The following is a 26,482-nucleotide window of genomic DNA, read 5'->3' as shown; positions in this document are numbered from 1 at the left end:
GTGGTTAAGGCGATGGACTGTGAATCCGTTGTGCTCTGCACGCGTGTGTTTGAATCCCATCCTTGTCGGTGTGTAAACTTCGTAGGAGTTGTGCTGGCTTTAATTTAGCTGCTGTAAAATTTCATCCAGTGACAAGCTCTGGAGCTTGTCAGGTTTTTGGCAGTGGTGATTCGAAGGTCAGCAGAATTCAAGTCTTTCTTACCGAAGGACAAAGTGTCACTCAGCACATCACCCAAAGAGCAACACCTTTAAAACTGCAATGACAACGTAGAAGGCAATGCAGGTCTCCAACATCAAACTGATCATACTTGTTCCAGAACAGTGTATTTCCTGGTTTCCCATGATCATGTAATTCCAGCATAGTCCTTATTTTGGTGGTAGTCTTTGGGTGATCTGCTGATTGACGCTTTGGTAAGAAAGACTTAAATCCTGCTGGTAGGGTCTTAACCCCAGTAGAGCTTTGGCTAAACATCTTGGAATCCGACGAGGATGGGATTCGAACCCACGCGTGCAGAGCACAATGGATTAGCAGTCCATCGCCTTAACCACTCGGCCACCTCGTCTGTTGTACCTGTCACCTTCTTGTGTGTAACTGTTTAACCAAAACAATTTCATGTCACTATATTTAAGACACACCAAAGCTGCATCTTTTGCTTAGCTCCACCAAATACGATTGTGTTGGTTTAAAGAATCACAAACAAACTAGAGGGTTTTCCCTCCAAAACACAATGGTAATGAGTAATGAAATTTACACTGCACCAAAAACTAAGTTGTTTTCTTAATCAAACAGTTTTAAAGGTGTTGCTCTTTGGGTGATGTGCTGAGTGACACTTTGTCCTTCACCTTTAAAACTGTTTGATTAAGAAAACAACTTAGTTTTCGGTGCAGTGTAAATTTTATTACTCATTAACATTGTGTTTTGGAGGGAAAACTCTCTAGCTTGTTTGTGATTCTTTAAACCAACACAATTGTATTTGGTGGAGCTAAGCAAAAGATGCAGCTTTGGTGTGTCCAAAATATAGTGACAGGAAATTGTTTTGGTTAAACATTTACACGCAAGAAGGTGACAGGTATAACAGACGAGGTGGCCGAGTGGTTAAGGCGATGGACTGCTAATCCATTGTGCTCTGCACGCGTGGGTTCGATTCCCATCCTCGTCGGATTCCAAGATGTTTAGCCAAAGCTCTACTGGGGTTATGACCCTACCAGCAGGATTCAAGTCTTTCTTACCAAAGCATCAATCAGCGGATCGCCCAAAGACTACCACCAAAATAAGGACTATGCTGGAATTACATGATCATGGGAAACCAGGGGGGTATTCCACGAAGCTGGCTTAGGTCTAAGCCTGGCTTATTTCGGTCAGCTTCGCTAACTTTAGTGAGAGCTTTGTTCCACCAACAAGGCTTAGGGCTAGCCTGGCTTGGTAACCATGGTAACTCAGCCAGAGCGACAAGCCTGGTCCGGGGCAGGCTAACAGTAAAGCTTACTTTAGCCCCATGTCAGAGGATGTTCTGAAGAGCTTCAGAAAGACGCCTGTGAACCGCATGTTACACATTAAAATCATCTTGATCTGTAATCAATGATGTTCTTGTTCGGTGACATACACTGAGACCTTTTTTAAATAACGCCGGAATAACCGTGAATCAAACTATATCATATTACACTACACATTTTGTCACAGTGCGCAACTGTGGCTCAGTGGTTAGAGCGTAATTAAGTAGATTAAATGTGGTTTTACTTTTCATTGCGCTGTGGGTTCGAATCCACCAGCGGTAAGTACTTGGAAATATCTGATTTTCTTCTTCTTTCACCCTCAAAGTGCAGTCAACACGTAACAGGAATAGGCACAGATTGTCTTAAAATAAGCAGGACACAACAGCCACAGTTTTCCATAAAGAATACCTTCCTTTTACCAGCGGTCCAATCTGATCATGATGATAATCCAAAGGTGATGCCAAATGATGAGAGAACTATTTTGTGTACAAGCTCATTTGTGTCTTCTCCCTTATTTAAATGTAGGGCACAGTAGCACTATCATCTCTAATAAAAATGACATCTCCTCTATAGGCCTACATGTTTTTTTCTGCTTTTTTATTCAAAGTTTGAGTGTTTGATGAAACATATCCACATGAAGTTGCCCCTTTTTTCCAAAGTATTCTTACTTTGGTTTTAGGTGTTACCTATGTTGCTGCTTTATTCATCTATGGTGGATATATATTTGTCAAATCAAGAACATGAATTAGGCCTACCAGAGTAAAAACAGAAAACCACCATCACATTACACAAAACCATATAAAAAAATGTCTTCAATGGGTTTTGAAAAGCTTTATTTCATCAAGATTGATCTCCTCTGGGCCACAGTAGTGTGACAAACTTCAGGGTGAGGAAAAAAAAGTCATCAACCACTGCAGTTGTGGGTTATCCTTAATCAGTGTCAAAAACTTGCCCTCTGAAAATTAAACTTTCAGGCATGTGTGTGTGTGTACGCTCAGACTAAGTGTGTCATTAAAAAGAAAATAAACACTTACGCATTTAAATGGTCGGCAATGCTTTGCCAGGCAGCGTCTCGAGCTTTATTTATCAACCGTGTTGCCTTTTCTTGTGATAATCTCCCTGTAGTCCTCTGACAACTCCGTGAGAAGTTTCTGCTCCGCCGAAGAGACAGTCTCCGCTCTGTTTTTAGACATAATGTCATCATTTCGACGATCGACACGTCGGGGCTTTTGATCTCCCCCGGACGCGCGCTCAGCCGCAGCTTGGATCAGCCTGGCTTGAATAAGCGTCTCTGAAAAACAGCTGAGCCTTGTTCGTGGAACTACTTGCAGCTGAGATTAAAGTTGCCGCTTATTCAAGCCACGCTTACCGGCGTAAGCCCAGCCTGTTTTAGCCAGCTTCGTGGAATACCCCCCAGGAAATACACTGTTCTGGAACAAGTATGATCAGTTTGATGTTGGAGACCTGCATTGCCTTCTACGTTGTCATTGCAGTTTTAAAGGTGTTGCTCTTTGGGTGATGTGCTGAGTGACACTTTGTCCTTCGGTAAGAAAGACATGAATTCTGCTGACCTTCAAATCACTACTGCCAAAAACCTGACAAACTCCGGAGCTTGTCACTGGATGAAGAGCAACACCTTTAAAACTGTTTGATCAAGAAAACAACTTAGTTTTCGGTGCAGTGTAAATTTTATTACTCATTACCATTGTGTTTGGAGGGAAAACTCTCTAGCTTGTTTGTGATTTTTTAAATCATCACAATCGTATTTGGTGGAGCTAAGCAAAAGATGCAGCTTTGGTGTGTCCTAAATATAGTGACAGGAAATTGTTTTGGTTAAACAGTTACACACAAGAAGGTGACAGATACAACAGACGAGGTGGCCGTACCTGCCAGTAAATGGACTGCCTAGTGATCCTAACACATTACAAAAAATCCTAACAAGTCCGAACGGAGGTCCGAACCTGGTCCGAACATATTCCTAACGAGATCAGAGACTTTCTAACAAGGTCCGAACAGATCCAAACCTTGGTCCTAACACGTCATATGACGTGAGGGGGCGTGACTATGAAGTTTGGTTTGGCGGCCATGTTTTTTTCGACCGCAGTCAGTAACACAACATTAGGGAAAAGGTAAGCTCGAAACTTGATTAAAACTCACAATCATAACAATCTAAATACGCCGAACTTTAAACCGTGTGTCAAAACAATAGATGATTTGTTGTGGATTCTGTGAACTTGATATTAAGAGTATATTTCAACTTCCGTGTTACGTGGTCCGCTTTTCTACCGCAGTTTCTGCCTGCGTACATACTCGCACTGTGCGACTATAAATACCACAGAATCAGAAGATTACTGAATAACTATATGTTTTTTTGACATATAAACAAAGCCGATTTCTCTAAAAAAAGCATTTAGACGTGAAATAATTGTGGCAAGTGACGTTTTTCATCAGGGTAATGACATTTTTTTGAGACTCTTCTATCTGCGTTTTCACCAAATCTTCAATAGACCGTTGTATGTGCAAACAGCTGATTTGCTGTGCCCTAGGATGTAAACATCAATATATGATTGTATAATGCATATTATACAATATGTATAAAAGTAATTTAAGTAAAATCAATAAATATTTGTTCTCAATATTATATAAACACGTTAGAGTTTATAATCTATATAGTATAATCTACACTGAATAATAACCTGACAAATTAATAACCTGGCTAATTATTATGGGAATTTTACCAGGTTTAGTGACTTCCTGTGTTTTATATTTAATGTTTGCAGATGACTAAGACTGGAAAGCCAGATAGTTACTGGAGGGACATCTGCTCCAAATATGCTCAGGGCCAATACCACTTTTCAACTGGCAAACGCCCAGGCTCTAAGAAGTGGAAAAAGGCCTTGGAGAACATTGATGCTTGCCCCCTGCAGAGCCATACAAAGGATCTGTTTGGCAGAAGTCTACAGTGCACCTGTGGGTTCCATAAGGTTGGTGAAATAATTTACTAATTGATTGCTTGTGGTGATAGTTGATGTTTTCAAAGCCTCTTGTTGTACCCCCACACCAGCAGGCAGTTCAGCCATCAGGTGCAGGATCCAGTGAGGCAGCAGAGGTTCAGACTGAAGCAGGGCGAGTCCCAGTCAGCACAGAGGTAGAGAAAGGAGGCACGGAGACAGATAGAGGGCATGTGGATACAAGGAGAGAAGACAAAGAAGCAGGGGAAACCCAAGGCAACACAGAGAGACTGAGAGGAGACACAGAGGCAGGTGGAGTTGAGGACAACACAGAGGCAGGGAGAAGAGACACTAAGGCAGCAGGACCATCAGTGACAGGACAGGGAGTGCAGTGCTACAAGTGCAACCAACTTGTGGAAGGAGACAAATTTTCTGAGCACCTGTTAGACCACCATACTGATGAGAAATGCGACACTTGCGGGGCCAAGGTGCAGGGTGCTATTGGTCTTCTGAACCATATCCAACAGGTTCACTATGCAGGATTCATTGTGTCATCTCCACAAAAGCCAGCAGCAGTGCCAGCAAAGCCAAAAGCTGTGCCAAGGATGCCAGCAGCACCACCACAAACATCAGCAGCACTGTCAAGGACGCCAGAAGCACCACCACAAACACCAGCAGCACTGCCACCACCACCGGTGGCAGTGCCATTGGTGCAGACAGCAGTACCACCGGCACCAGCGACGTTAGCCCCATCTCTACTCCCTCCAGGTTTCTCAGCCACGCCACCCCACACTGCAGCTCAATTTATATCAACTACTATAAATTGGAAAAGTTTTCTGCCAGAGCAGTTTCGGAAAGCAATCCGTGAGGCAGATCAGGTGTGGATAGCAAAGTGTCTATATAAGCCTACAGGGCAGTTAAAACAAAAACTTAGAGACGAGTGCTGGTTTTCGCCCTCACCTGAGTCCAAACCATCTCCGCCTGAGCCTGGGTGGTACTACCGACAAAGGCTTTTCATCTGGGCACCAATGAGGATGTGGGGAATTCCTTTAAAATGCCCCCAATGCTCCCGCAAAATGAACAGCTCTGGAATCTACAGAAAGGTCAGGGAGGTGATTGATGTGGATAGCCGCTACTACCTAGTGGGAGGAGACTATCCACGCTGTAGTAAGTGCTCTTTGCCAGTCTGCCCATGGAGCCAGGACCTGCTCTCCCAGCTGGATGTAGGGCACAGGAGCATGTTTCCTGCTGTCCTCACAACACACCTGGCTCTGGACAGGAAATGCATGACTTTCCTGAAGCCGAGAACCAGCGGCAACAGCTCCTCCTACTTTCAGGCTGCGATAGAGGAAGCACATAGCGAGGAGTGGGCGCGTCAGACCGTCCGCTACCTCTCAGACTGTGTGCACTATAAGAAGATGGCCACCTTTGTCCCCTCTGCAGATATCTCCTTTCCCGATCCACCACCCTTCAGGTCCCCTCCTCTTGCTCAGTGGTTTGAGACAGCACATTCTAATGACATCCTCAGCCATCTTGATGAAATGAAGGGAGTCATCACCTCAGTTTATGGTAGAATTCTTAAGATGGATTCAACAAAGAAGGTTAGGGATCATAAAATTAATGTATGAAAATAAAAATGTATAAACTATTCCCTGTATAAATACAACCAAAATGAGACTGATTTACCTGTGCTTGTGTTTGGTTTACAGGTCACCAAGAAGCTAGCAGGGGAAATAGGGGGTAGTGCGACGTGGATGACAAACATTGGGAACGAGTTTGGCCAAGTACTGAATTCAGTTCTGACAACGGGTGAAGGTGCAGGGCTGGAAGAGTTGTGTCAAGGCATTGTCACACGATACAAGAATGCAGGGAAAGCTGAACCTGAGGTCATCTATGTCGACCGGGACTGCTGCAACCAGTCAGGTGGGTGAAAAGGGCATTTTATCATATAAATATGTAAATTGCTTGTATCTATTTCTCTCTCACACTCACACGCACACACACATACACGCACCCACACAGAACAATTTGGATTAAAAGTGTTAACTGCTTAAATATAGGTCAAATAAAAATAAACACGTGAATTAAAAAGCTAACTTTGTTTTTTTACAGGTGTGTCCTCAGTTACCAAACTCTTCCATCCATGGAGGTCTGCTGTGCGCTTGGACAGTTTCCACTTCATGAGGCGCTTCAACTGTGGTCTCACGACAGAGCACCACCCTCTATATGGCACTTTTTGTGCCAAACTGTCAGCCTGTGTTTTTGAATGGGATCAGGGGGATGTGCAGTGCCTGAAAGAGGCAAAGAGAGAGGAGTGGAAAAGCAACCACAGTGGATTTGCTCCCACTGAGGAGCAGATTATTCTCAAGATGGGGGAACTGAGGAGACACTGCCGGAGGAGGACGCGTGGTGTGGAGGCGATGCGCCAAATGATTTCGGGACTGCTGGAATCCATGTGGGAGCTGTCAGACACTACTGGGTTGCCTTTGGTGAGCCAGGACAGCATGCGCCATGTTTGGGAGGTGCAGCAGAAGCACCTGGAGTGCCTCCAAGACCCTCCAGGTGTTCCACTCTACACTAAGGTGGGGACACTCCAAAAGGGTGGCAAAGAGTTGGACATCCTTCGGTGTGCCAGGGGTTCCTCCTCCCTGGAGAGTTTCCACAGACACCAGTGTAGTTTCATTCCAGGTACATTTGCATAACTTAAAGTTTATGTATTCAGTTTACAGTAATCATTGACTTGAAGTGAGTATTATGGTTCTTAGGCTGGCAGTGCAATGCATTACATATGCAGATGTACATGCTGGAGGGACTATCAAGGTGGAACATGAGACGGGCCAAGGAGGCAGTATCTGTGGAGGGGGCCTCAACCCTTAGAAGCTTTGATGTTCGACTGATGTCCCACCTTAACAATTTAAGCCAGCAGGTCCATGGTCGTCCTCTAGTGACAGAGTTCACCCCACCAGGGAAACCTACAAGTAAGAGAGCTCTCAGAGCAACACTGGTAGACCAGAGTATTACCTTCCCTCTTTGGTAACCTCTACACAGAGGAGAGGGATGTACATATGCTTTTCTCACCTCATGTTCATACTGCTTACAGAGGAGCGCATAGCGGTGGAGTATTTATTGGCCCAGACCAACAGAGGGGACTTGCTTACTCCATCACATGATGTCTCTGAAATCCCCTCACAGGAGCTTGAGGAGGAGGACGATGAGGCAGATTGCACCATACATGTGTCTGAGCTGGTGGTTAGTGATGAAAATGACCAGTTGGCGGCGAGTGACTCTGAACCAGAAGTCCAAGTCACAGAGGTCAGTAACATTTTCTGTAACACTTAAGCCTACTCATAGATACTATACTTACCTGAAATATACATTTCAACAAGCTGAATGACTGATAAATCTGCAATGCTCACATAAATAAGAAACTGATCATTAATTTGCTTGTTTTGTTTTCTCACTTATCACTTTCAGAACAGCCAATGTGACTCCAGAGGAGCTGTGGGATGGGAGACAGTTGATGCCCTGGCAGCCTATCTAGTTGGTCTTAACCGTACAATAACCGCTTTGTCAGCCAAGGAGGAGGCAGACATAGTCCAGCTGTACACAGCTCTCCATGACATGGACAAGGCACCATCAAGGTACAACAAAAAGAATTACACATACATTCCATGAAACAAATGAAGTAAATTAAAGTCTGTTTGATTTGATAGGTATTCCCGGAAGGCAAGGAAGAAGGCACGTGTGTCAGCAGGACCATGGAGAGCTCCCAGGAAGCCGAGTACCTCTGCACCTGGACTACAAGCTGCAGAAAGGTGCATTACCACAATTTCTATTATCAATGCAAATATAGTTAGACAGTGCATGTTACTGCGAAAAATGTCAAGTTCATATTACACCAGCTTTGCACCTTGTTCAGAGTATATGGAACATCAACGTCTATCATCAATTTCTCCTACAGACTATACATGACTCATGGCCAGGCTGCCCAGGACCCTGAGGTAAACAGGGTCAGTGAGTGTGTTTGCCTCCGACTTGCCAAAGAGTTTGAGCAAGCACGCAACAGGCCAAAGGACACCAAGGGGAAAACCATGCCCATCCCTCAATCCATCGTCAGCATCTACAGCCACATCAGACAGCTCCTGGAGGACAGCAGGATTGTCCTGGACAAGACAAACTTGGTTCTGGTGCCGATTAACAACACCACTGTCTCTTCATGGTATGTTTTATTTCATTTACCATTTAAAGATGCTTGTTAGATAAAGGTTCACATGTATGAACTAATAAATGTTTGTCTTCAAGGCTACTCAGGAGGGATAAGAGGAGGAACAGGGATATGCTGCTACAAGGCACTATACTTCCCAAGCAGCTCAATCTGGCAAAGGAGCCTCTTCCTGCTGTGAACACACTTCCAGATGCTCCTGTGCAACAAGCACGTGAGACAATGACATTTGAAGAGCCTGAAAACCATGAGGGAGAAGCTTTCCCTCGCCAGAGAACTCTGGCATCAAATAAGCAGCCTGTGTGCTATCCCATTTTCCCCCAACGTCAGCAGTTTCATCAGTGGCAGCATCTGTCTCCTTATCTATATGCTCCCTACATGCAGCCTCCATTTGCCTTTGCTCCTGCCGTGCAGTCAGCTCCTCCAGGTCCTGGTGGTCCTACAGTGCAGCCAGCTCCTCTATGTCCTGATGTTCCTCCATGTCCTGGTGGTCCTACAGTGCAGCCAGCTCCTCTATGTCCTGATGTTCCTCCAGTGCAGAAAGCTCCTTCAGTGCGCCCTCCATCTGAACCAAGGCAACGTGCTTGGAGGCTGAAAAAAGCTGCTCAAGAGGATGAGGAGCTCATGGCCAGGGGAGAACCTCCAAAAAAGAGACTTGTAAAGGACAAATACCACTACACTTGCAAGCAGTGTGGGCAGGACAAAAATAAAACAACTGGACACACCCAGCTGAAGGGACAATGGTTCTGTCCAGCCTCAGGACAGACACTGGAGAACTGGAGAAAGACCTTACAATAGCTCACAGTTTATTGTTCTGCCATTTTATGTCTCTGTTTTTACTGTCTGTTTGACAGTTTGTGAATTGCTTGTTGCAATAAAGTTTTAATAATTTGGTTTAGCCAAAAATTGCCTCCCATGTTTTATTTCATTTCCTGAGGACACTCATTATTAGACTCGTGACAGTGAGTCCCACAAGAGCTATAAAAGTTCAAGTGATTATATATTTTAAGTCCTGAAGCAAATGTAAACAATGTTGAGATGACATCATATGAGAGTAGAAAACTGAATTTAGATGCTGTACATTCTCCTTTTCTTTTTCTCTTCCCCCTCTTTTCCCCCCTCCTTCCTCTCTTTTTTTCCCTTTTCCCCCCGTGGGGCAGACCCTTTTGCCCCATTTTTGGCCGAGTGGTTAAGGTGATGGACTGCTAATCCATTGTGCTCAGCACGCGTGGGTTCGAATCCCATCCTCGTCGTATTCTGAGATGTTTAGCCAAAGTGCTACTGGGGCTAAGACCCTACCAGCAGGGCTTAAGTCTTTCTTACCAAAACGTCAATCAGCGGATCACCCAAAGACTACCACCAAAATAAGGACTATGCTGGAATTACATGATCATGGGAAACCAGGAAATTGACTGGTCTGGAACAAGTATGATCAGTTTGATGTTCGAGACCTGCATTGCCTTCTCTGCTGTCATTGCAGGTTGGGACTCAAAGCCATGTGTCCACTGGATGCGATTTTCCCACACATAAATCCACAGCACCTGAAAATCGCACAGATGGTGGGCGGTCACTAGCAGGACACAGCACTTGAGCTTCAGCGCTCCACTAAATGGACATGTGAACGCGCTGTCAGCTTGATGGTCTTGTAGGCAGGTAGGATTAACAATGCGGCTTGGCTGCAAACTTTCCCTTTTATTTCAAAAACACTTCAACATTTCTGAAAGCATCTGAGGTGAGAAATAAGCTGTGCAGTAGCTGACTCTGGCCTTTTTCTAGGTCAGCAATGGCTACTTTAGATGTTTGAGGACAGTTTCACGATGCGTGGGATCGCCGCACGTCGCATCAAATTTGAATAAGTAGAAGTCGAGCCTACTTTATGCAAATGAGCTCTAGGGAAACACACTGGATCGCAGCTCGAAACGCACCACATGTTGAATGCTGGTCCAGTTGCGGTGCATTTCCAGCTGCGATCCAGTGTCCATCCATCCATCCATTCTCTATACACCGCTTTATCCTCACTAGGGTCGTGGGGGGGTGCTGGAGCCTATCCCAACTGACTCCGGCTAAGGCAGGGGACATCCTGGAAAGGTCGCCAGTCTGTCGCAGGGCTACATATACAGACAAACAATCACACTCACATTCACACCTACGGGCAATTTAGAATAGTCAAATAACCTCAGCATATTTTTGGACTGTGGGAGGAAGCCGGAGTGCCTGGAGAAAACCCACACATGCACAGGGAGAACATGCAAACTCCATGCAGAAAGATTCCAGGCCCAAGCCAGGATTTGAACCGGGGATTTTCTTGCTGCAAGCCAAAAGTGCTAACCACTACCCACTGTGCAGCCACACGATCTGGTGTGTTTACCCTAAATATAGCTACAAGGAATTTTGAAACATTTGCACACAAGAAGATGGCAGTTACAACGGCAGAGTGGTTAAGGTGATGGACTGCGAATCCATTGTGCTCTGCACGCATGTGTTCGAATCCCATCCTTGTCGGTGTGTAAACTTTGTAGGAGTTGTGCTGGCTTTAATTTAGCTGCTGTAAAATTTCATCCAGTGACAAGCTCTGGAGCTTGTCAGGTTTATGGCAGTTGTGATTCGAAAGTCAGCAGAATTCAAGTCTTTCTTACTGAAGGACAAAGTGTCACTCAGCACATCACCCAAAGAGCAACACCTTTAAAACTGTTTGATTAAGAAAACAACTTAGTTTTTGGTGCAGTGTAAATTTTATTACTCATTACCATTGTGTTTTGGAGGGAAAACCCTCTCGCTTGTTTGTGATTCTTTAAACCATCACAATCGTATTTGGTGGAGCTAAGCAAAAGATCCAGCTTTGGTGTGTCTTAAATATAGTGACAGGAAATTGTTTTGGTTAAACAGTTACACACAAGAAGGTGACAGGTACAACAGACGAGGTGGCCGTACCCTCCGCTTAATGGACTGTACTATAAGTCCTAACAAAGTCGTAACAATTCCTAACAACTCCTAACAGTTCCTAACAAAGTTCCTAACAACTCCTATCAAAGTCCTAACAGTTCCTAACGATGGAGGGCAAAAGAGCCAATCTTTTGCTTGGTAACAGGTACCGTTCGAAGGGGCAAAGCAACCAATCACATGCTCAGAAACCGTCGCCGCTTCCAGTAGCAGCCGTAACAAATCAGAATCTGTATTTTGACTCGCGCACTGTGCTCCGATAGGTGAGACGGAGACGTTATTATTCATCAGGTAACTTCATTTACCAACAAACGAATAACTCAACGCTAAACGTAAGTACAACTTTCTAAAATTATGTAAATAACTAAAGTGAAATCGTATAAGTACAGTAACAGCAACAGTAACCTTTTCTAAAGGTTACTGTTGTGACTGACGTAAAGTTTGATAAGACGGTCACAAAACTTTTTTGTCATGCAAACAGTGATGGTGGTCTGATTTAACCATATCTGTTACGCTGGTCATAAACAGTTACTCGATTAGTTTAGCAAATGAAATGTCATACGTAAAGGTCTACTTTAATAAACCACATTTAACACCGCATTATTTTTTTCTAACTAATTGTTAACAGAATATATGGTCAAATGCTACGATTGTTTCCTTTTGTAAACACTTTTCTAGTGTCTTTTTTACATGTCTGTATTGTGTCTTTCAAACCAAAAAAATACGAGATGTTTATTTTTTTATATGAATGAAGACGTGGTGTATACATCGCTGCTAATTTTGATTTAGCCAGTTTAAATTAACATGATGTGGCGTCACTCATTGAGGAATCGCACTGTCAACATTTCTCCTCTATAAACATGTTTTAATGTCTTTTACGTGTCTGTCTTGTGTTCATCAACCCAAAATACAACAGGGATATTTTTTTGTATGTTTCAAGACGCGGTCTTTATGTCATTGCTAATTTTGGTCTCCTCAGCCTTAATTTTGAAATCTGTGAGGTAAATGAACCGTGCTGTTTTTATCAAGACTCTCAATGACTCATCTTACAGAGATGCCCAAGTCAGGCCAGCAAGATTCATACTGGGCCGGTGTCATTTTAGCACATTGGGAATGAAGAATTTGATTTAATATAGTACAATGGAGTATTTTGCAGTATTTATTATGAATGCATACAGCAGCTGTTGCCTAAGAATTGTCTTTTCTCATCCTATTACATAGACATGCCAAAGACTGGAAAGACAGATGCGGAGTGAGCCGGTATCATGGTCTTGTATGCCCATGGAAAACATAAATTTTCAACTGGGACAAGACCCGGGTCCAGACGTTGGAGGGCAGCAATAGAGCGGATTCAGGATTGTCCCATGACCCCCCAGTTCAGCCAAACTGTCCGCAAAAATGACATTTTCGGGAATAACATCCCCTGCAAATGTGGCTACCATGATGTAAGTGATGTCATTGAATCATCAAACGTGCATGTGCTTAATTCTCCCAGTGACTTGTTTTGGTGCAGAATATTGTTTGATACTTTCAATGTCGGTAACACACACAGATCATGAACATGCATTGATACTACAAAATGTTAATGATTGTTGTCATTAACTGTCATTCGGTTTTTGTAATGTCTGATCCCCAAACAGTGTCAACTTTACATTATACAATCAAATGACACTTGATAACAACAGTCATTAACAATTTCTAGTGTCATTGCATGTTAATGATGTGTGTCAGGTCAAGTTTATGATAGGCTCATGTCAGTCACTCTCGTGTCAAAAACCTTGAGTAAAGTGTAACCTAAATCTTTAGTAAATACAAAATGTTGTTTTCCCCAGTCAAGAAAGCAGGCAGAGACAGCTGCAGGTCCACAAGCAGTTCAAGATGACCGTAGACCAGCAGACACACCAAAGGCCAGTGCAGCAGCTGGAAGTCAGGACACTGCAGCAATGACGTGCTCCCTTTGCACTCAGGAAGTGTTGTCTGACCAGTTTACACAGCACCTGCCAGATTACCATGTCCAGGAGCAGTGTGACTGTTGTGGTGCAAAGGCCTGGGGTGCTCTCGGTTTATCACAGCACCTTGAGAGCTGTCATGTTTCATCTCCTACACACATCCCAAACATCTCTCCTCCTACCCCTTCAGCCCTTCCCTCCACTCCCTCAGCCAAGGAGATGACACAGATCCAAAGCCTCCGTCCCCAACACACGCCTGCTCCAACCTGCCTCCCAGCCCGTGAGATGAAGTCAGACCTCTGTCCACCTCCTGCTCCTGCCGCTCCCACAATACCTGAGATAGCACCAGCGACTCAGAGCAGCCCACCACTTCTTCCTGTCTCTGCTTTTGTTCCTCCTCCAGCATCACCAGGGCCCCCGCTCCCACTGCGCTCTACAGAGGTAAGCCGGGCTAGGTTTTTACCCAAGCCATTCTACAGGGTCATCAAGCCAGGTGACCGGGAGTGGATTGCCCACATCCTCTATGAGGCGAGTGGGCAGCTGAAGCAGGATGTCAGGCAGAATTGGCACCACCCCCCAAGCCCAATCAGATCCACGACACCTCCAAACCCACATGATTACTTTCACCAGAGGATGTTCCTGTGGGCTCCAATGCGCATGTGGGGCATCCCTCTGAAATGCATCCAGTGCAACCGGAAGATAAACCACTCTGGAATATACCCGAAGGTTAGAGAGGTCATCGATGTGGACTCCAAATATTATTTGATAGGAGGAGATTACCCAAGATGCAGCCAGTGCAAACTACCTGTCTGTCCTTGGAGTAGTGACATTTTAAAGCAGCTTGACCCCTCAAAGCACAATAAATTCCCTGCTGTATTAACAACACATTTGGCACTGGACAGAAAGTGTGTTACTCTTCTGCATCCCAGAACAGCGGGGAATAGCTCCAGTTACCTGCAGCAGGCCTTTCAAGAGGCACACAGTGAGGAGTGGGTGAGGAGCTTGTGTGAATATTTCACGGATTGTGAAATTCACAAAAAGTCCTGTGTCTGGCAGTCCCAGGCTGTTAATGCACCACCACCACCCTTCTGTCCCCTGCCCCTGGCTCAGTGGTTTGAGACAGTTCATGCCAATGATGTTGCGGGTCACCTCAATGAGCTCAAAAGTGTCATCACTTCAACATTTGGCAGAATTCTGAAGCTCGACTCCACTAAGAAGGTCAATGTGCACATATACGTTTTTTTCATTTTTTTTGAGGACACTGCGACATGGATGACCAACATTGGAAATGAGTATGGTCAAGTCCTCAATTCTGTCCTCACAACCGGTGAGGGGGCTGACCTGGATGACATGTGCCAAGGCATCGTCAAACGGTACAGGGATGCTGGTGAGCCACAGCCAGAAGCCATCTATGTGGATAGAGACTGTTGCAGTGACAGAGGTGGGTGACTTGTAATTTGTGTTGTGATGTGTTTTACAGGAGATTAAAGCTGTTGATGACAGGCTGACTGTAAACTAACAAATTCTATTTATGTTCTTGTGAATTTGTACAGGAGTGAGCCCAGTTCTTGAGTGGTTTCGGCCATGGACGTCCACTGTACGGTTGGATGTGTTCCACTTCATGAGGCGATTCACCAATGGTCTCGCCACGGAACACCATCCACTGTATGGTACGTTCTGCTTAAAATTGTTAAGCTGCATTTTTGAGTGGGATAAGCAGGACGTTTGCCATCTTAAGGAGGCCAAGTGGGCAGAGATGAAAAAGAAGCATCAGGGCCATGAGCCAACAGATGCCCAGGTGTTGGCCAGCATTACCTGTAGCGAGCTAGCTAAGCACTGCCGCAGGAGAACCCGGGGGGTGGAGGAGACCAGTGCCCTCATCAGAAGTCTTCTTGACTCTATGTGGCAGCTTGTGGATGGCTGGGCTGCACCTCTCAATCATGAGAGCATGTCTCGAGTGTGGGAGGTACAGCAGAAGCACCTTGCCTGCATCCAGGATCCACCAAGAGTGCAGCTGTATACAAACACTGGATCAGGGCTGGAGAAAGGGGACAGGACACTGGATGTCTTAAGATGCGGTAGAGGGTCCTCCTCCCTCGAGAGCTTCCACAAACACCAGTGTGCTTTCATTCCAGGCAAGTTGAGACCTCACATATAGTTTATTTTGTTGTTGATGTTGTGTATTATGTTGCCATATTGTCACAATCTGTTGAAATCAGAGATCCTGACTGTTGTTTCATCAGGGTGGAGATGCAATGCATTACACACACAGATGTACATACTTGAGGGTGTGTCACGGTGGAATTTGAACCAGGCAGCACAAGCACTTTGCATGACAGAGACATCCTAGACAAAAATTTATGACATACGCTTGATGTCCAATGTGAATGTGCTGAGCAACCGAGTCTTGGGAAGACCACTTCTCCCTGAGTTCATTCCTCCTGGGAAACCTACTGGTAAGAAAAAAAACAACCCAAAACAAACTGCGGTTGATGATGACTAAAGCTAAGCTGTGGTATGATACTGTAAGTAATCAATTTTTTTTTCACCCTTTCTGCAGAAGAGCTTATTGCTGTGCAATACCTTCTGGCACAGTCCAACAGAGGAGATCTCCTGAGCCAGCAGGTTGATATTGGTGGCATCTTCTCAGAGATTGTGGATGAAGACCAGGAGGATGAATGTGCAGATGTGACCATACCACAAGCTACCGATATTGTACTGCAGGTAATACTATGTCAACAGTTTGATCATTTATCTTTTTTTTTTTTTAGAAAACTAATAAACAGTTCCTTTCTCATGTAGAATAGAAACAACAGACTTTTAATAGATATTTGTATTCTTTTATTAATTACCTCAGGAATCAACATTCGGAAGTGGTGGTCCCAGGGACAGTGACACCTTCGCCAGGCCCCAATCTCCATCTGAGGAGAGTGACACATTTGCCAGGCTCGCCCATACCCCATTTGAGGAGAGTGACATATCTGCCAGGCCCGCCCAGTCCCCATTTGCGGAGAGTGACGTCTCTGCCAGGTCCATCCAATCCTCATTTGAGGAGAGTGACGTCTCTTCCAGACCTGTCCAGCCCCCTTTTGAGGAGAGTGACGTCTCTGCCAGGTCTGTCCAATCCTCATTTGAGGAGAGTGACGTCTCTGCCAGACCTGTCTAATCCCCTTTTGGGGAGAGTGGGAGAGTCACTCCGGTAAAGTAGATAATTTTTACCATTAGAATTGTGGGGTTCTTTATATTTTCTCTTGTATCAGATGTTTAGAGTTAGTGTAATTGGTTAATTTCTTGTGACAGGACACCAGGTGTGATTCCAGAGGGATTCCTGGATGGTAGGCAGTTGATGCCTTGGCAGGGTACCTGGTTGGGCTGAACAGAACAATAACCGCACTCTCTAATGCTGAAGTGGCTGAAATCTTGAGGTTGTATTCCTGTTTGAATGTCTTCAATCAGACCCCCACAAGATACACCCTCAAGAGCAAAAAAACAATTTTGCGGGAACCTTGGAGAGCTTCACAGAAGCACAGTGGCTCTGCTCCAGGCCAGCAAGCAGCTGAAAGGTACCTACATCTCATATAGTTCTTAATTATTTTGCATGTATTAGTATAAATATGAGTGAGTGAGTAGCAGCCAGAGGTACTTAAGTCTCATATAGTTCATAATTCTTTAGGATATTATTAGTATATGTAGTATATTTATGTGAATATGTCAACAGGCATATATGTTGTGCGATCTTGTCATCTTTTTGCAGATTGTTCATGGTTCATGGTTCATGGTTCATGGCCAGGCTGCTCACAGACCAGACCACAACAGAATTTCTGAGTGTGTGGCTCTCAGGCTGTACAAGGAGTTCATGGAAGCCAGAAATAGGCCTACAGACAGCAAGGGGAGAACATTTGCGGTACTCCAGGCCATTGTTATGACCTACTGCCATATCAAGCAGCTTGTTGAGGACTGCAAAGAGTTAATGGATAAGAGTGATCTGGTGCTGGTAAACATTAACAACACCAGTGTGTCTTCCTGGTGAGATCATCTTTAATATTTTCATAAATTGATTAAGTTGGACACTTGAACAAAATTCTAAAGTTACCGCACTAAAATGTGCTCTTTTGTGTTTTCTTTTTTTGTCTCTGCAGGCTGCATGATCGCCAAAAGAGAACCGAACGGGATTCTCTACTTCAGGGCGTACACCTTCCACAGCAGATCGTCATGGCTACTGAATCCCTCCTTGAGGCCCGTGACCTACCATCACAGTCAGTCCAGCATGGGCACAGCCTTTTGGAGTTTCAGGAGCCACACACAGTGCCAGAACCCCAGTACCAGTGTCGTGTACCATTCCACACTCTGGCAGAGGAGACGGATTCAGTGCCCCAGCACACTACCAGAGCTGGTCCTCTTATCTTCAGGGACACCTGTCACCCTCCTCATCCACCCAGGGCTGGGCCACCACACACCTGCCACCCTCCTCATCCACCCAGGGCTGGGCCGCCACACACGGCTGGGCCGCCACACACCTGCCACCCTCCTCATCCACCCAGGGCTGGGCCGCCACACACCTGCCACCCTCCTCATCCACCCAGGGCTTGTTCTCCACCTTCTGTTCTGACCAACCACCCCTAGGTTCAACACCACAGAGTGGGCACCAAGCTCTAGATCCTTTCAATCGCCAGTATGAATGGAGGCGACGCAAGGCAGCCCTTGAGAACGAGGAGCGAGTGAGGAGAGGTGAGCTCCCAAAGAAGCGTCAGGCTAAGGAGAGCTATCACTATGAGCGTAAGGAGTGTGGTCAGCCCAAACTAAACAAACTGGACACTCTCAGGTACGCGGGAAATGGTACTGCCCTGCATCTGGACAGACCCTTGAGGAGTGGAGAAGCTCTTTGTAAATACACTTTGTGAATACAGCCAACATTTTATTGAAATATTTTAATAATATCTTTTTCATTTTTTTATATATTTTATTTTATTAATCTTTTATATGTATTTATATTTATTTACAAGTAAATATGTTCATTCACTGTTGCAATCATTTGCAAAAAAACAAAGGAAAAAAGCAGTAGTATAATTGCTATTGCTGAAAAAAATATAAGTTGCTGTTGCAACTATTTGCAAAAAAACAGGATAGCTGCTAATGCAACTATTTACAAAAAAAAAAAACAACAACAACAAAAACCCCAACTCTTGTGGTGTAATAGCAACACGTCCATCCTTTGGGTGGGAGACTCCAGGTGCAAATCCTGGCAAGAGTGTGTAACGTGTTGTTGAAAGAAATACATCATTTAGAAAGTCAAGATTTTCATTTATTATTATTTTTTTGTCCTGTCCGGCAACAGAGCAGGCAGAATGAGGATCTGGGTGCTGCATTGTGCCATACAAGTTTGCTTTTCCAAGGGGAGTTCGTAAGTATAAGACTCCCCTTGATACTGTACAGTAATTTATTTAGATTGAATACTTGTTGATTAGTTAAATATACATAAATTTGCCGGACCTGACAGGGGAAAGGCAGGAAGAGAGAAATGAGAAAAGGAGAAAAAAACAACAACAAGAGGGATAGTGAAGAGAAAAGGAAAAGTGCAAGAATACAATTATCTTTCAATTGAAACCGACACAACAGACAACAAGCTAGTACACCTTAACAAAGACACACCAGAACGCATCCTACGGGTTTTGTTAGGAAACACAGCTAGTAATTATTCAAATCATCTATGTGAAACACACAAACTGAGGAAACATGTCTTTTGATATTTTGGCACCAGGACAAACTTAACACTCCCCAAGACAACATGGTTGCTATGTTCACATGCAGAGTACGGTGCAATTGTGACTGTGATCATGCAACTATGACCTCTGACTTCCGTGAAGGCCAGAAGCGGGCCCGAGAGCCCACAAGACCCAGGCGAGCCGGCAGCAATCCCAGAGCAGAGATCCGAGCCACCAAACCACGAGGACGACCACGGACCGGCCCGGAAGGGGGCAGAGGGAGAACCCGGCCAGGACCTCCAGCGTCCAGCAGGGCCGGGCCCCAGGCGACCAAGATCGGCGGCCGCCGACCCCGCCAGGGGCCGGAGGCCCAGGGCGGACCCAGCACAGGACCCCGGGCCCCAGGCATCCAAGAGGCAACCCCCGCCCCCCCAGGCAGAGGGTCAACATCACCAGGGAAACCAGCCACCCCAGACGGCCACCCGGCATGGGCCGGCGCCCCCTCCGCAGCCCAAGATCCAGGGCACCCCACCCCCCACCCAACACCCCTGCACCCCAGATCCCCGGGCAGCGGCCAGGCACCGGCCCAGACCCGCAGCAGCACATCCATGCCAACCAGGCCCCCCAGCAAGGCCGACCCCCCACCCCCGAGGGAGGAGGCAACCCCCAGACACCCGGACCCAGGGCCCCGCACCCCACCCACCCCAGAACACCCCGCCCACCCGGCCCAAGGCCGGCAGCCACCGGCCCAGGCCCCCTAGGCAACCATACCCCACCGCCGCCAGAGAGCCCCAACCGCCGCCCTGACCCCGACCCCAGACCGGACCAAGCACGAAGCCGCCCCCCCGGGAGCCCAGACCCCCACTCCAAGACTGCACCAAGCACCCAGTCCCCAGGCCCCCCGCACCGACATCCGACCGCCTAGGTGGCGAGGCCCCAATTCACCCCTTACATTAGGTGATGGAGCTGATCACAGGGGACCAGAGGGAACGAAAATCAGCTAACTGATCCTTTGAACCTGCAGACATTGTCTCGAAGCTGATGTAGTCTAATAAGAGATTCCTAAACTGCTTATTGTTCAGATTGTTTTTGGTTTTCCAATTTATAAGGATAGTTTTCTTTGCGATGCATAAGCTGGTGAGAACCATACATACAGAGTTAGATCCTATGTTGATTTCACCTAGGTCACCTAATAGGCACAGTGTGGGACTTGCAGTAATGTTGCATTTAAACCATAATGACAGGTCTTCACATACCTCAAGCCAGAACCTTTGCACAGGTGCGCAGGACCACATGGCATGGAGGTAACTGTCAGTCATGTTATCACTGCAGTGTGAGCAAATATCCGAATGGGACAGACCCATCCTGAACATCCTTTGTCCTGTATAATGAATTCTGTGCAGAATTTTAAATTGTATAAGTTGCATATTTGAGTTCTTTGACATTTTAAAGGTATTTAAACATATTTGTGACCATGCATTTTGATTAAGATTACTGGATAGGTCAGCTTCCCATTTTGTTGTAGGAAGAAAGATTGTATCTTCTGACTTTGATAATATTCTATATAGTTTTGATAATAGCTTTGGGGGACGAAAATTTAAGAATTCTTCTACTCTAAGAGGAAGCTGCCAGTGTAATTGGTTGAGAGTGTATTTTTTTCCAATAATCGATTTAAGTTGGTGGTATTCTAAAAATTTTGTGCTGCTAATTCCATATTGTGAAGTGAGTGTGTGAAATGACAGAAAGTTACCATCTTCTATGTTCTAACTGTTTTATCCCTTGGTTTCTCCAGTGAGTAAAATGTATCATCTTTTTATTTTGTAGAATGTCAGGGTTAGTCCAGATTGGAGTAAATTTACATGGAATGACTGAAGACTTACTTGATTTTAGAAATTCCCACCAAGCCATTAAAGAGGAGCAGATATTAAGATTTTCAGATATATTATGCTTATGTCATTCACATTTTTAAAAGATACAACGTCTAACATGTTGCCCCATGCCTGCAATAAATAAGATAAAAGTGAGTCACTTTGGATAAAAGTGTCAGTGAAAGACATGAATTAATAAGTAAACAATGATAAAATGATATGACTCTTTTTGGATGGGAAAATCCAGTCAGGAGTGTGAAACTATCTTGTCTAAATACTGAACACACTGAGAAGAGAAAGGTATGTGTTTTCTTTAATACTGGGATATAAAACTATGGTATTTTGAGTTAATTATTTAAATATTGATTTGTTTACATTACAAAATCTCTTTATGTACAAGATAATCTTCTTTAAGAGATATTGGCAGCTTCCGTTATCTAAACGTGCACATGAAATATCTGCGTTTGTAACTCCATCTGGGCTGTTCTCATATAAAGTAATGCCGTTCGGGTTGAAAAACACTCCAGTGACTTTCCAACGGTTAATAAACAGTGTTGTAGCTGCCTTGGAGGGCTGTGCCGTTTATCTAGACGACTTGGCAGTTTACAGTGATACGTGGCACTCGCATCTTCAACGGGTCCATGTGCTGTTTGACAGGCTCACTTTGGCGCGACTTACGGTGAATTTGGCCAAATGTGAATTTGCGATGGCAAAAGTAACGTACTGTGGCTGTGTGGTGGGTCAGGGGTGCGTTGCTCCAGTTGAAGCAAAAGTTTTTGCAGTCTGTCAGTTTCTTCAGCCTACAACCAAAAAAGAACTGCAGTGGTTTTTGGGGCTGAGAGATGAGATGAGATGAGATTAACTTTATTATCCCCGAGGGGAAATTAAGACATTCCAGCAGCACAATGCAATAGTATAAATAGCAATAAAAACATAAAACATAAAAAACATAAAAACTGAGCTAAAACCAACAAGGACACAAAAAGCACAGCGGACATCACACAGAAGACCAGGGCCAAAAAACAAAGACAACATTGCATTCCGGGAGAGAGTTCTTATGAGTTGTACAGTTTTATGGCGGTGGGTAAAAAGGAAAGTCTGTAGCGCTACGTTTTAATGATCGGAAGAGTGAGCCTCTGGGCTAAAAGTGCTCACTCTATCCCGCAGGTCATCATAGAGTGGATGAGAGGGGTTGGCAGGAATAGAATCAATCTTGACCCTCATCCTCCTATTCATGACCGACTGCAGCTCTTCCATTTCTAAACCCAACCACCGAGCTGGCCTTATCGATGGTCTTATTGAGACTGCTGCGCTCCCTGGCTTTAATACCCCCACCCCAGCAAACCACTACATAAAACAGGATGCTGGCTACCACAGACTGATAAAACATCTGTAACAGCCTAGCGCAGACATTAAATGACCTGAGTCTCCGCAGAAGGTACAGTCTACTTTGAGCCCGCTTATTGACTGCCGCCGTGTTGTCTCTCCAGTCCAAGTCCTTGTTTAAGTGGACACCTAGAAATTTGTAGCTGTCCACTATCTCCACTGCTTCCCCACGGATGGCGATGGGTACTGGGGTCCTCTTTCTGCCCTGCCTGGGATCAATCACAAGTTCTTTGGACTTTTTTGGGTTCAGGAGCAGATAGTTCTGCTCAGCCCAGCCAACGAATCTCTCCACTGCACCCCTGTATTCCTCATCCCTGTCCCCGGTGATGCACCCCACAATGGAGGAGTCATCCAAGAACTTCTGGAGATGACAAGATCCGGATCTGAGGCTAAAGTCAGAGGTGTAGATGGTGAATAGGAACGGAGACAGCACGGTTCCCTGGGGTACTCCAGTACTTCCCAACAGTACATCAGAGTTACAGCCCTGCAGCCGCACGTACTGAGGCCTCAGGGTGAGGTAGTTGGTGATCCAGTCAACTGTGTTGTGATCCACATGCATTGCTGAGAGCTTCTCAGCAAGCCGGGAGGGGCGGATGGTATTAAACGAACTGGAGAAGTCAAAGAACATGATTCTCACCGTACTCCCCTTCTTCTCCAAGTGTGAGTAGGCCCTCTCCAACATGTAGATGATGGCATCCTCCACGCCAATTTTGGGTCGGTACGCAAACTGCAGGGGATCCAGGGAATCACTCACCAGGGGCCGCAGGTGCTGAAGGATCAGCCTATCTAGGGTCTTCATGACGTAGGAGGTTAATACCACTGGTCTGTAGTCATTCAGCGACGCGGGCTGCGCTCCTTTGGGCACCGGAACGATACACAATGTTTTCCACCACTCCGGCACCCTCTTTAGTCTCAGTGAGGCATTGAAAAGATGTTTGAGCACATCTGCCAGCTGTTCCGCACACATCTTCAGCAACCTAGGGCTGTGATGCCATCCAGCCCACCAGACCTGCCCTGGTTCAGCCTCCGTAATTCCATCTTCACCTGGCTGGAGGTCACAATCAACCCCTCACTGTGGGATGATGATGATGATGGAGGAGAAGAAGGGGTGGACGCAGCTTGGGCAGAGGGGCAGGGGGGCGGCATAGGATCTGCTGGGGTATAAGCTGGAGGGCTATGGGGAGGGTCAGCCTGGGAGACATTGGTGTCGAACCTGTTAAAAAACAGGTTGAACTCATTGGCTCTGTCCTGGTTCCCCTTGACCGCCCAGCTGGTGGACTGCTTGTGACCGGACATGGTGTTAATACCTCTCCATACCTCCTGCACATTGTTTTTTGCCAAGCTCTCCTCTACCTTCCTCTTGTAGGTGTCTTTTGCCTCGCCGATCCTCCTCTTAAGTTCCCTCTGGAACTGCTTCAACTCAGCCTTGTTCCCCGCTTTAAGGGCCTCTTCTTATGATTAAGAAGACCTTTTAGTTGACCGGTGACCCAGGGCTTATTGTTCGAGAAGCAGCGTATAGTCTTAGTGGGTACCACAGTATCTACACAGAATTGTATGTATTCTGTGATACAGTCTGTAAGTCCATCAATATCATCGCCACAGGAGTCGTAAACATCTCCCAGTCAGTAGTCTCAAAACATCCCTTTAGAGCCTCATTGGCCTCTGGCGTCCACTTTCTCACCTGCTTAGTGGTCACAGGCAGTTGTTTCACAAGGGCCTTATACAGGGATGTGAGGTGGACAAGGTTGTGATCAGACCCCCCCAACTGGGGCAGAGCAGTGCATTTGTATGCATCCTTTACATTAACATACAGTAGGTCAAGTGTCCTGTTCTCTCTAGTACAGCAGCTCATACACTGCTGGAAAGTGGGCAGGGTCTTAGCGAGTGACTGAAGTCCCCAGACACTGCCATGAACACGTTGGGATTCTCCATCTGGAGTCTCGTGATCACAGAGTGGATGACGTCACACGCAACTTCCGTGTTCACTGACGGTGGAATGTAAACAACAAACACTATTGCATGTGAGTATTCACAGGGAATATAATAGGGATGCATACTAATAGCCATTAGTTCTACATCAGGGGACCAGAACCGTTCCTTCACAGTGATGTGTCCGGGATTACACCACTTGTTGTTTATCATCACGGCGAGACCGCCGCCGGACTTCTTAACTTTGTGTTGCGGTCTGATCGAACCGTCAGGAAACCACTGAGAGACACGACAGAGTCTGGGACATGTTCTTGTAACCATGTTTCGGTGTAGATCATCAGGCTGCATTCACGATACTCCCACCAAGATTTCGTGAGCTCCGTCAGCTCCTCCATTCTCTTCGGTGCCTTCAGCGACCACCCATGTTGTATCCTTGCCCATGATAATGGAAGGTAGACATGGTCTGTGCCACTGCCTGTTTATGCGTCGCCTCACGCCAGCTCTGCATGCTCGGAATCTCCGCCTGAGTTCAACCGGTAAGTCAAGCTTCACTCTTTAGTGATGTGGGTGTCGATCCGCTTTCCTCAGGGCAACCAGGTGATCCCTTGTGTACGTAGTCCTTGACTTAGTCATTGTGTGCAAAAAAGGTGTCCTCACGCACAAAAAAACGACATAAACCACACGACTAAGACTGTACTTTTGACATAGAGGCTAAAAACTAAACATAAAAACAGTGAACAGGGTAAAAACTGCTAAGAACAATAAAACACTACAGAGCTCCTGCAACTGGCAGCTACTTCACACAGCGCCATCAAAAGATGATTTGGTTGGCTATTACAGGAGTTTCTGCAAAAACTTTTCATCTGTCGTTTTTCCATTGACTGAGCTGCTGAAGGCAAAGGCAAAATTTGTCTGGTCTTCAGCATGCCAACAAGTATTTGCAAATGTGAAGCGCCTGCTCTGCTCTTCTCCTGTTTTAGCAGCTCTGTGTTTTGATCGGCCGTTCATGCTGCAGGTGGATGCCAGTCAGGTGGGAGCAGGAGCAGTCTTGCTGCAAGGGGATGACCACGGTGTGGTGAGACCAATTAGCTTCTTCTCGAAAAAATTCAACTGTTATCAGAGCAATTATTCTGTGATTGAGAAGAAAAGCACTGGATTTGATCTGGGCGTTACAGCATTTTGATGTGTATGTGAGTGGGGCGCCACTAGTGGTATACACTGACCACAACCCCCTGACATTTTTTAAGTCTCTTAGGTCACCCAATCAGAGACTAGTTAGGTGGTCTCTGTTTCTGTAGGGCTATGATCTCACTATTTTGCATATTAAAGGGACAGAGAACGTCATGGCTGATGCTTTGTCCCGTGCACCTATACCATGACCTCTGACCTTTAGTTTCTTGACAGTGTTTGACTGATACCTTGTATGTTCACACACTTAGTTCAGGCTCTGCAGACGGTAGTTTTATAGATCGGGCAGATGGAGCACCAGCATTCTCCTTCTGAATCCTCAAGAAGGCTGCAGAGGTTTAGGGTTCTTGAAATATGTCCATCCAAACGTCAAAGGCGTTTTATGCTGAGATGTCCAGTATGTCAAAGAATATCACCAGTGGTCAGTGTAGGGTTCTCCTTTTGCAGCTGTAGGCAGTCACCAGCTTGTCCATGTTGTCTACCCCTCCTTTTGTGGCATTATAATCCATGCTGATCTCAGGTTTTTAAGGCTCCTGGCCACAGATTCTCTCATCCCCGTGCAGTGTACTCATGAGTACCACATTCTTGCCTTTCTTTGGCACAGAGGATACCAGGGACATGGCACACACTTGGAAGACTTGACAGAACTGTTCTTTGTAGTAAGAAGTTGGGGTCGGAGGTTAGACATGTTTTTCTGTATCATTCCCACCATGGTCAGCTTCCTCTTAAGGAACTCCTGTCACAACTTCTACAAGGTAAAAGATTTTAAAAAATGCTGTATTTGATGTTGAGTCATGTCCAGGACAACTGTCATTCATTGATTTTTCTCAAGGGCTCCTTTGTCAGGATTCCC

At 45.6% G+C, this 26,482-nt stretch overlaps 2 protein-coding genes and 2 non-coding genes across 7 annotated transcripts; 3 read left to right on the top strand and 1 right to left on the bottom strand.

Annotated features, from left to right (window-relative positions):
- Nucleotides 1-481: 481 nt before the first annotated feature.
- trnas-gcu (transfer RNA serine (anticodon GCU)) lies at nucleotides 482-563 on the bottom strand. Its single transcript has one exon. It is a non-coding gene; the product is annotated as a tRNA-Ser (tRNA).
- A 515-nt stretch (nucleotides 564-1,078) lies between these two features.
- On the top strand, nucleotides 1,079-1,160 carry trnas-gcu (transfer RNA serine (anticodon GCU)). The gene has a single exon. It is a non-coding gene; the product is annotated as a tRNA-Ser (tRNA).
- A 2,389-nt stretch (nucleotides 1,161-3,549) lies between these two features.
- On the top strand, nucleotides 3,550-9,560 carry LOC110972554 (uncharacterized). Of its 4 annotated transcripts, none has more exons than XM_051954055.1 (10): nucleotides 3,550-3,623; nucleotides 4,275-4,478; nucleotides 6,155-6,368; nucleotides 6,558-7,133; nucleotides 7,211-7,423; nucleotides 7,638-7,757; nucleotides 7,920-8,086; nucleotides 8,159-8,260; nucleotides 8,407-8,664; nucleotides 8,748-9,560. In XM_051954055.1, the coding sequence occupies exons 2-6, from the start codon at nucleotides 4,275-4,277 to the stop codon at nucleotides 7,643-7,645; spliced, it is 1,215 nt and encodes a 404-aa protein (XP_051810015.1). In that variant the 5' UTR covers nucleotides 3,550-3,623; the 3' UTR covers nucleotides 7,646-7,757; nucleotides 7,920-8,086; nucleotides 8,159-8,260; nucleotides 8,407-8,664; nucleotides 8,748-9,560. The 4 variants fall into 4 exon arrangements, with proteins under 4 accessions (XP_051810015.1, XP_051810017.1, XP_051810016.1 ...); XM_051954056.1 differs by having other exon boundaries at nucleotides 3,553-3,623; nucleotides 7,546-7,757; nucleotides 8,429-8,664; XM_022222935.2 differs by having other exon boundaries at nucleotides 3,553-3,623; nucleotides 7,546-7,757.
- A 3,747-nt stretch (nucleotides 9,561-13,307) lies between these two features.
- Nucleotides 13,308-18,681, top strand: LOC110972961 (uncharacterized). The gene is made up of 7 exons (XM_051954123.1): nucleotides 13,308-14,997; nucleotides 15,110-16,012; nucleotides 16,117-16,280; nucleotides 16,414-16,755; nucleotides 16,857-17,119; nucleotides 17,311-17,582; nucleotides 17,696-18,681. Exons 1-2 carry the CDS (start codon nucleotides 13,551-13,553, stop codon nucleotides 15,712-15,714), a joined length of 2,052 nt encoding a protein of 683 aa, XP_051810083.1. The 5' UTR covers nucleotides 13,308-13,550; the 3' UTR covers nucleotides 15,715-16,012; nucleotides 16,117-16,280; nucleotides 16,414-16,755; nucleotides 16,857-17,119; nucleotides 17,311-17,582; nucleotides 17,696-18,681.
- The last annotated feature ends 7,801 nt before the right edge of the window (nucleotides 18,682-26,482 follow it).

The sequence above is a fragment of the Acanthochromis polyacanthus genome, chromosome 10 (genome assembly GCF_021347895.1).
Source record: "Acanthochromis polyacanthus isolate Apoly-LR-REF ecotype Palm Island chromosome 10, KAUST_Apoly_ChrSc, whole genome shotgun sequence".
NCBI classification, from domain to species: Eukaryota; Metazoa; Chordata; class Actinopteri; family Pomacentridae; genus Acanthochromis; species Acanthochromis polyacanthus.
Note: the sequence above shows the minus strand (reverse complement) of the source record. Positions and strands in the feature narration are given on the sequence as shown.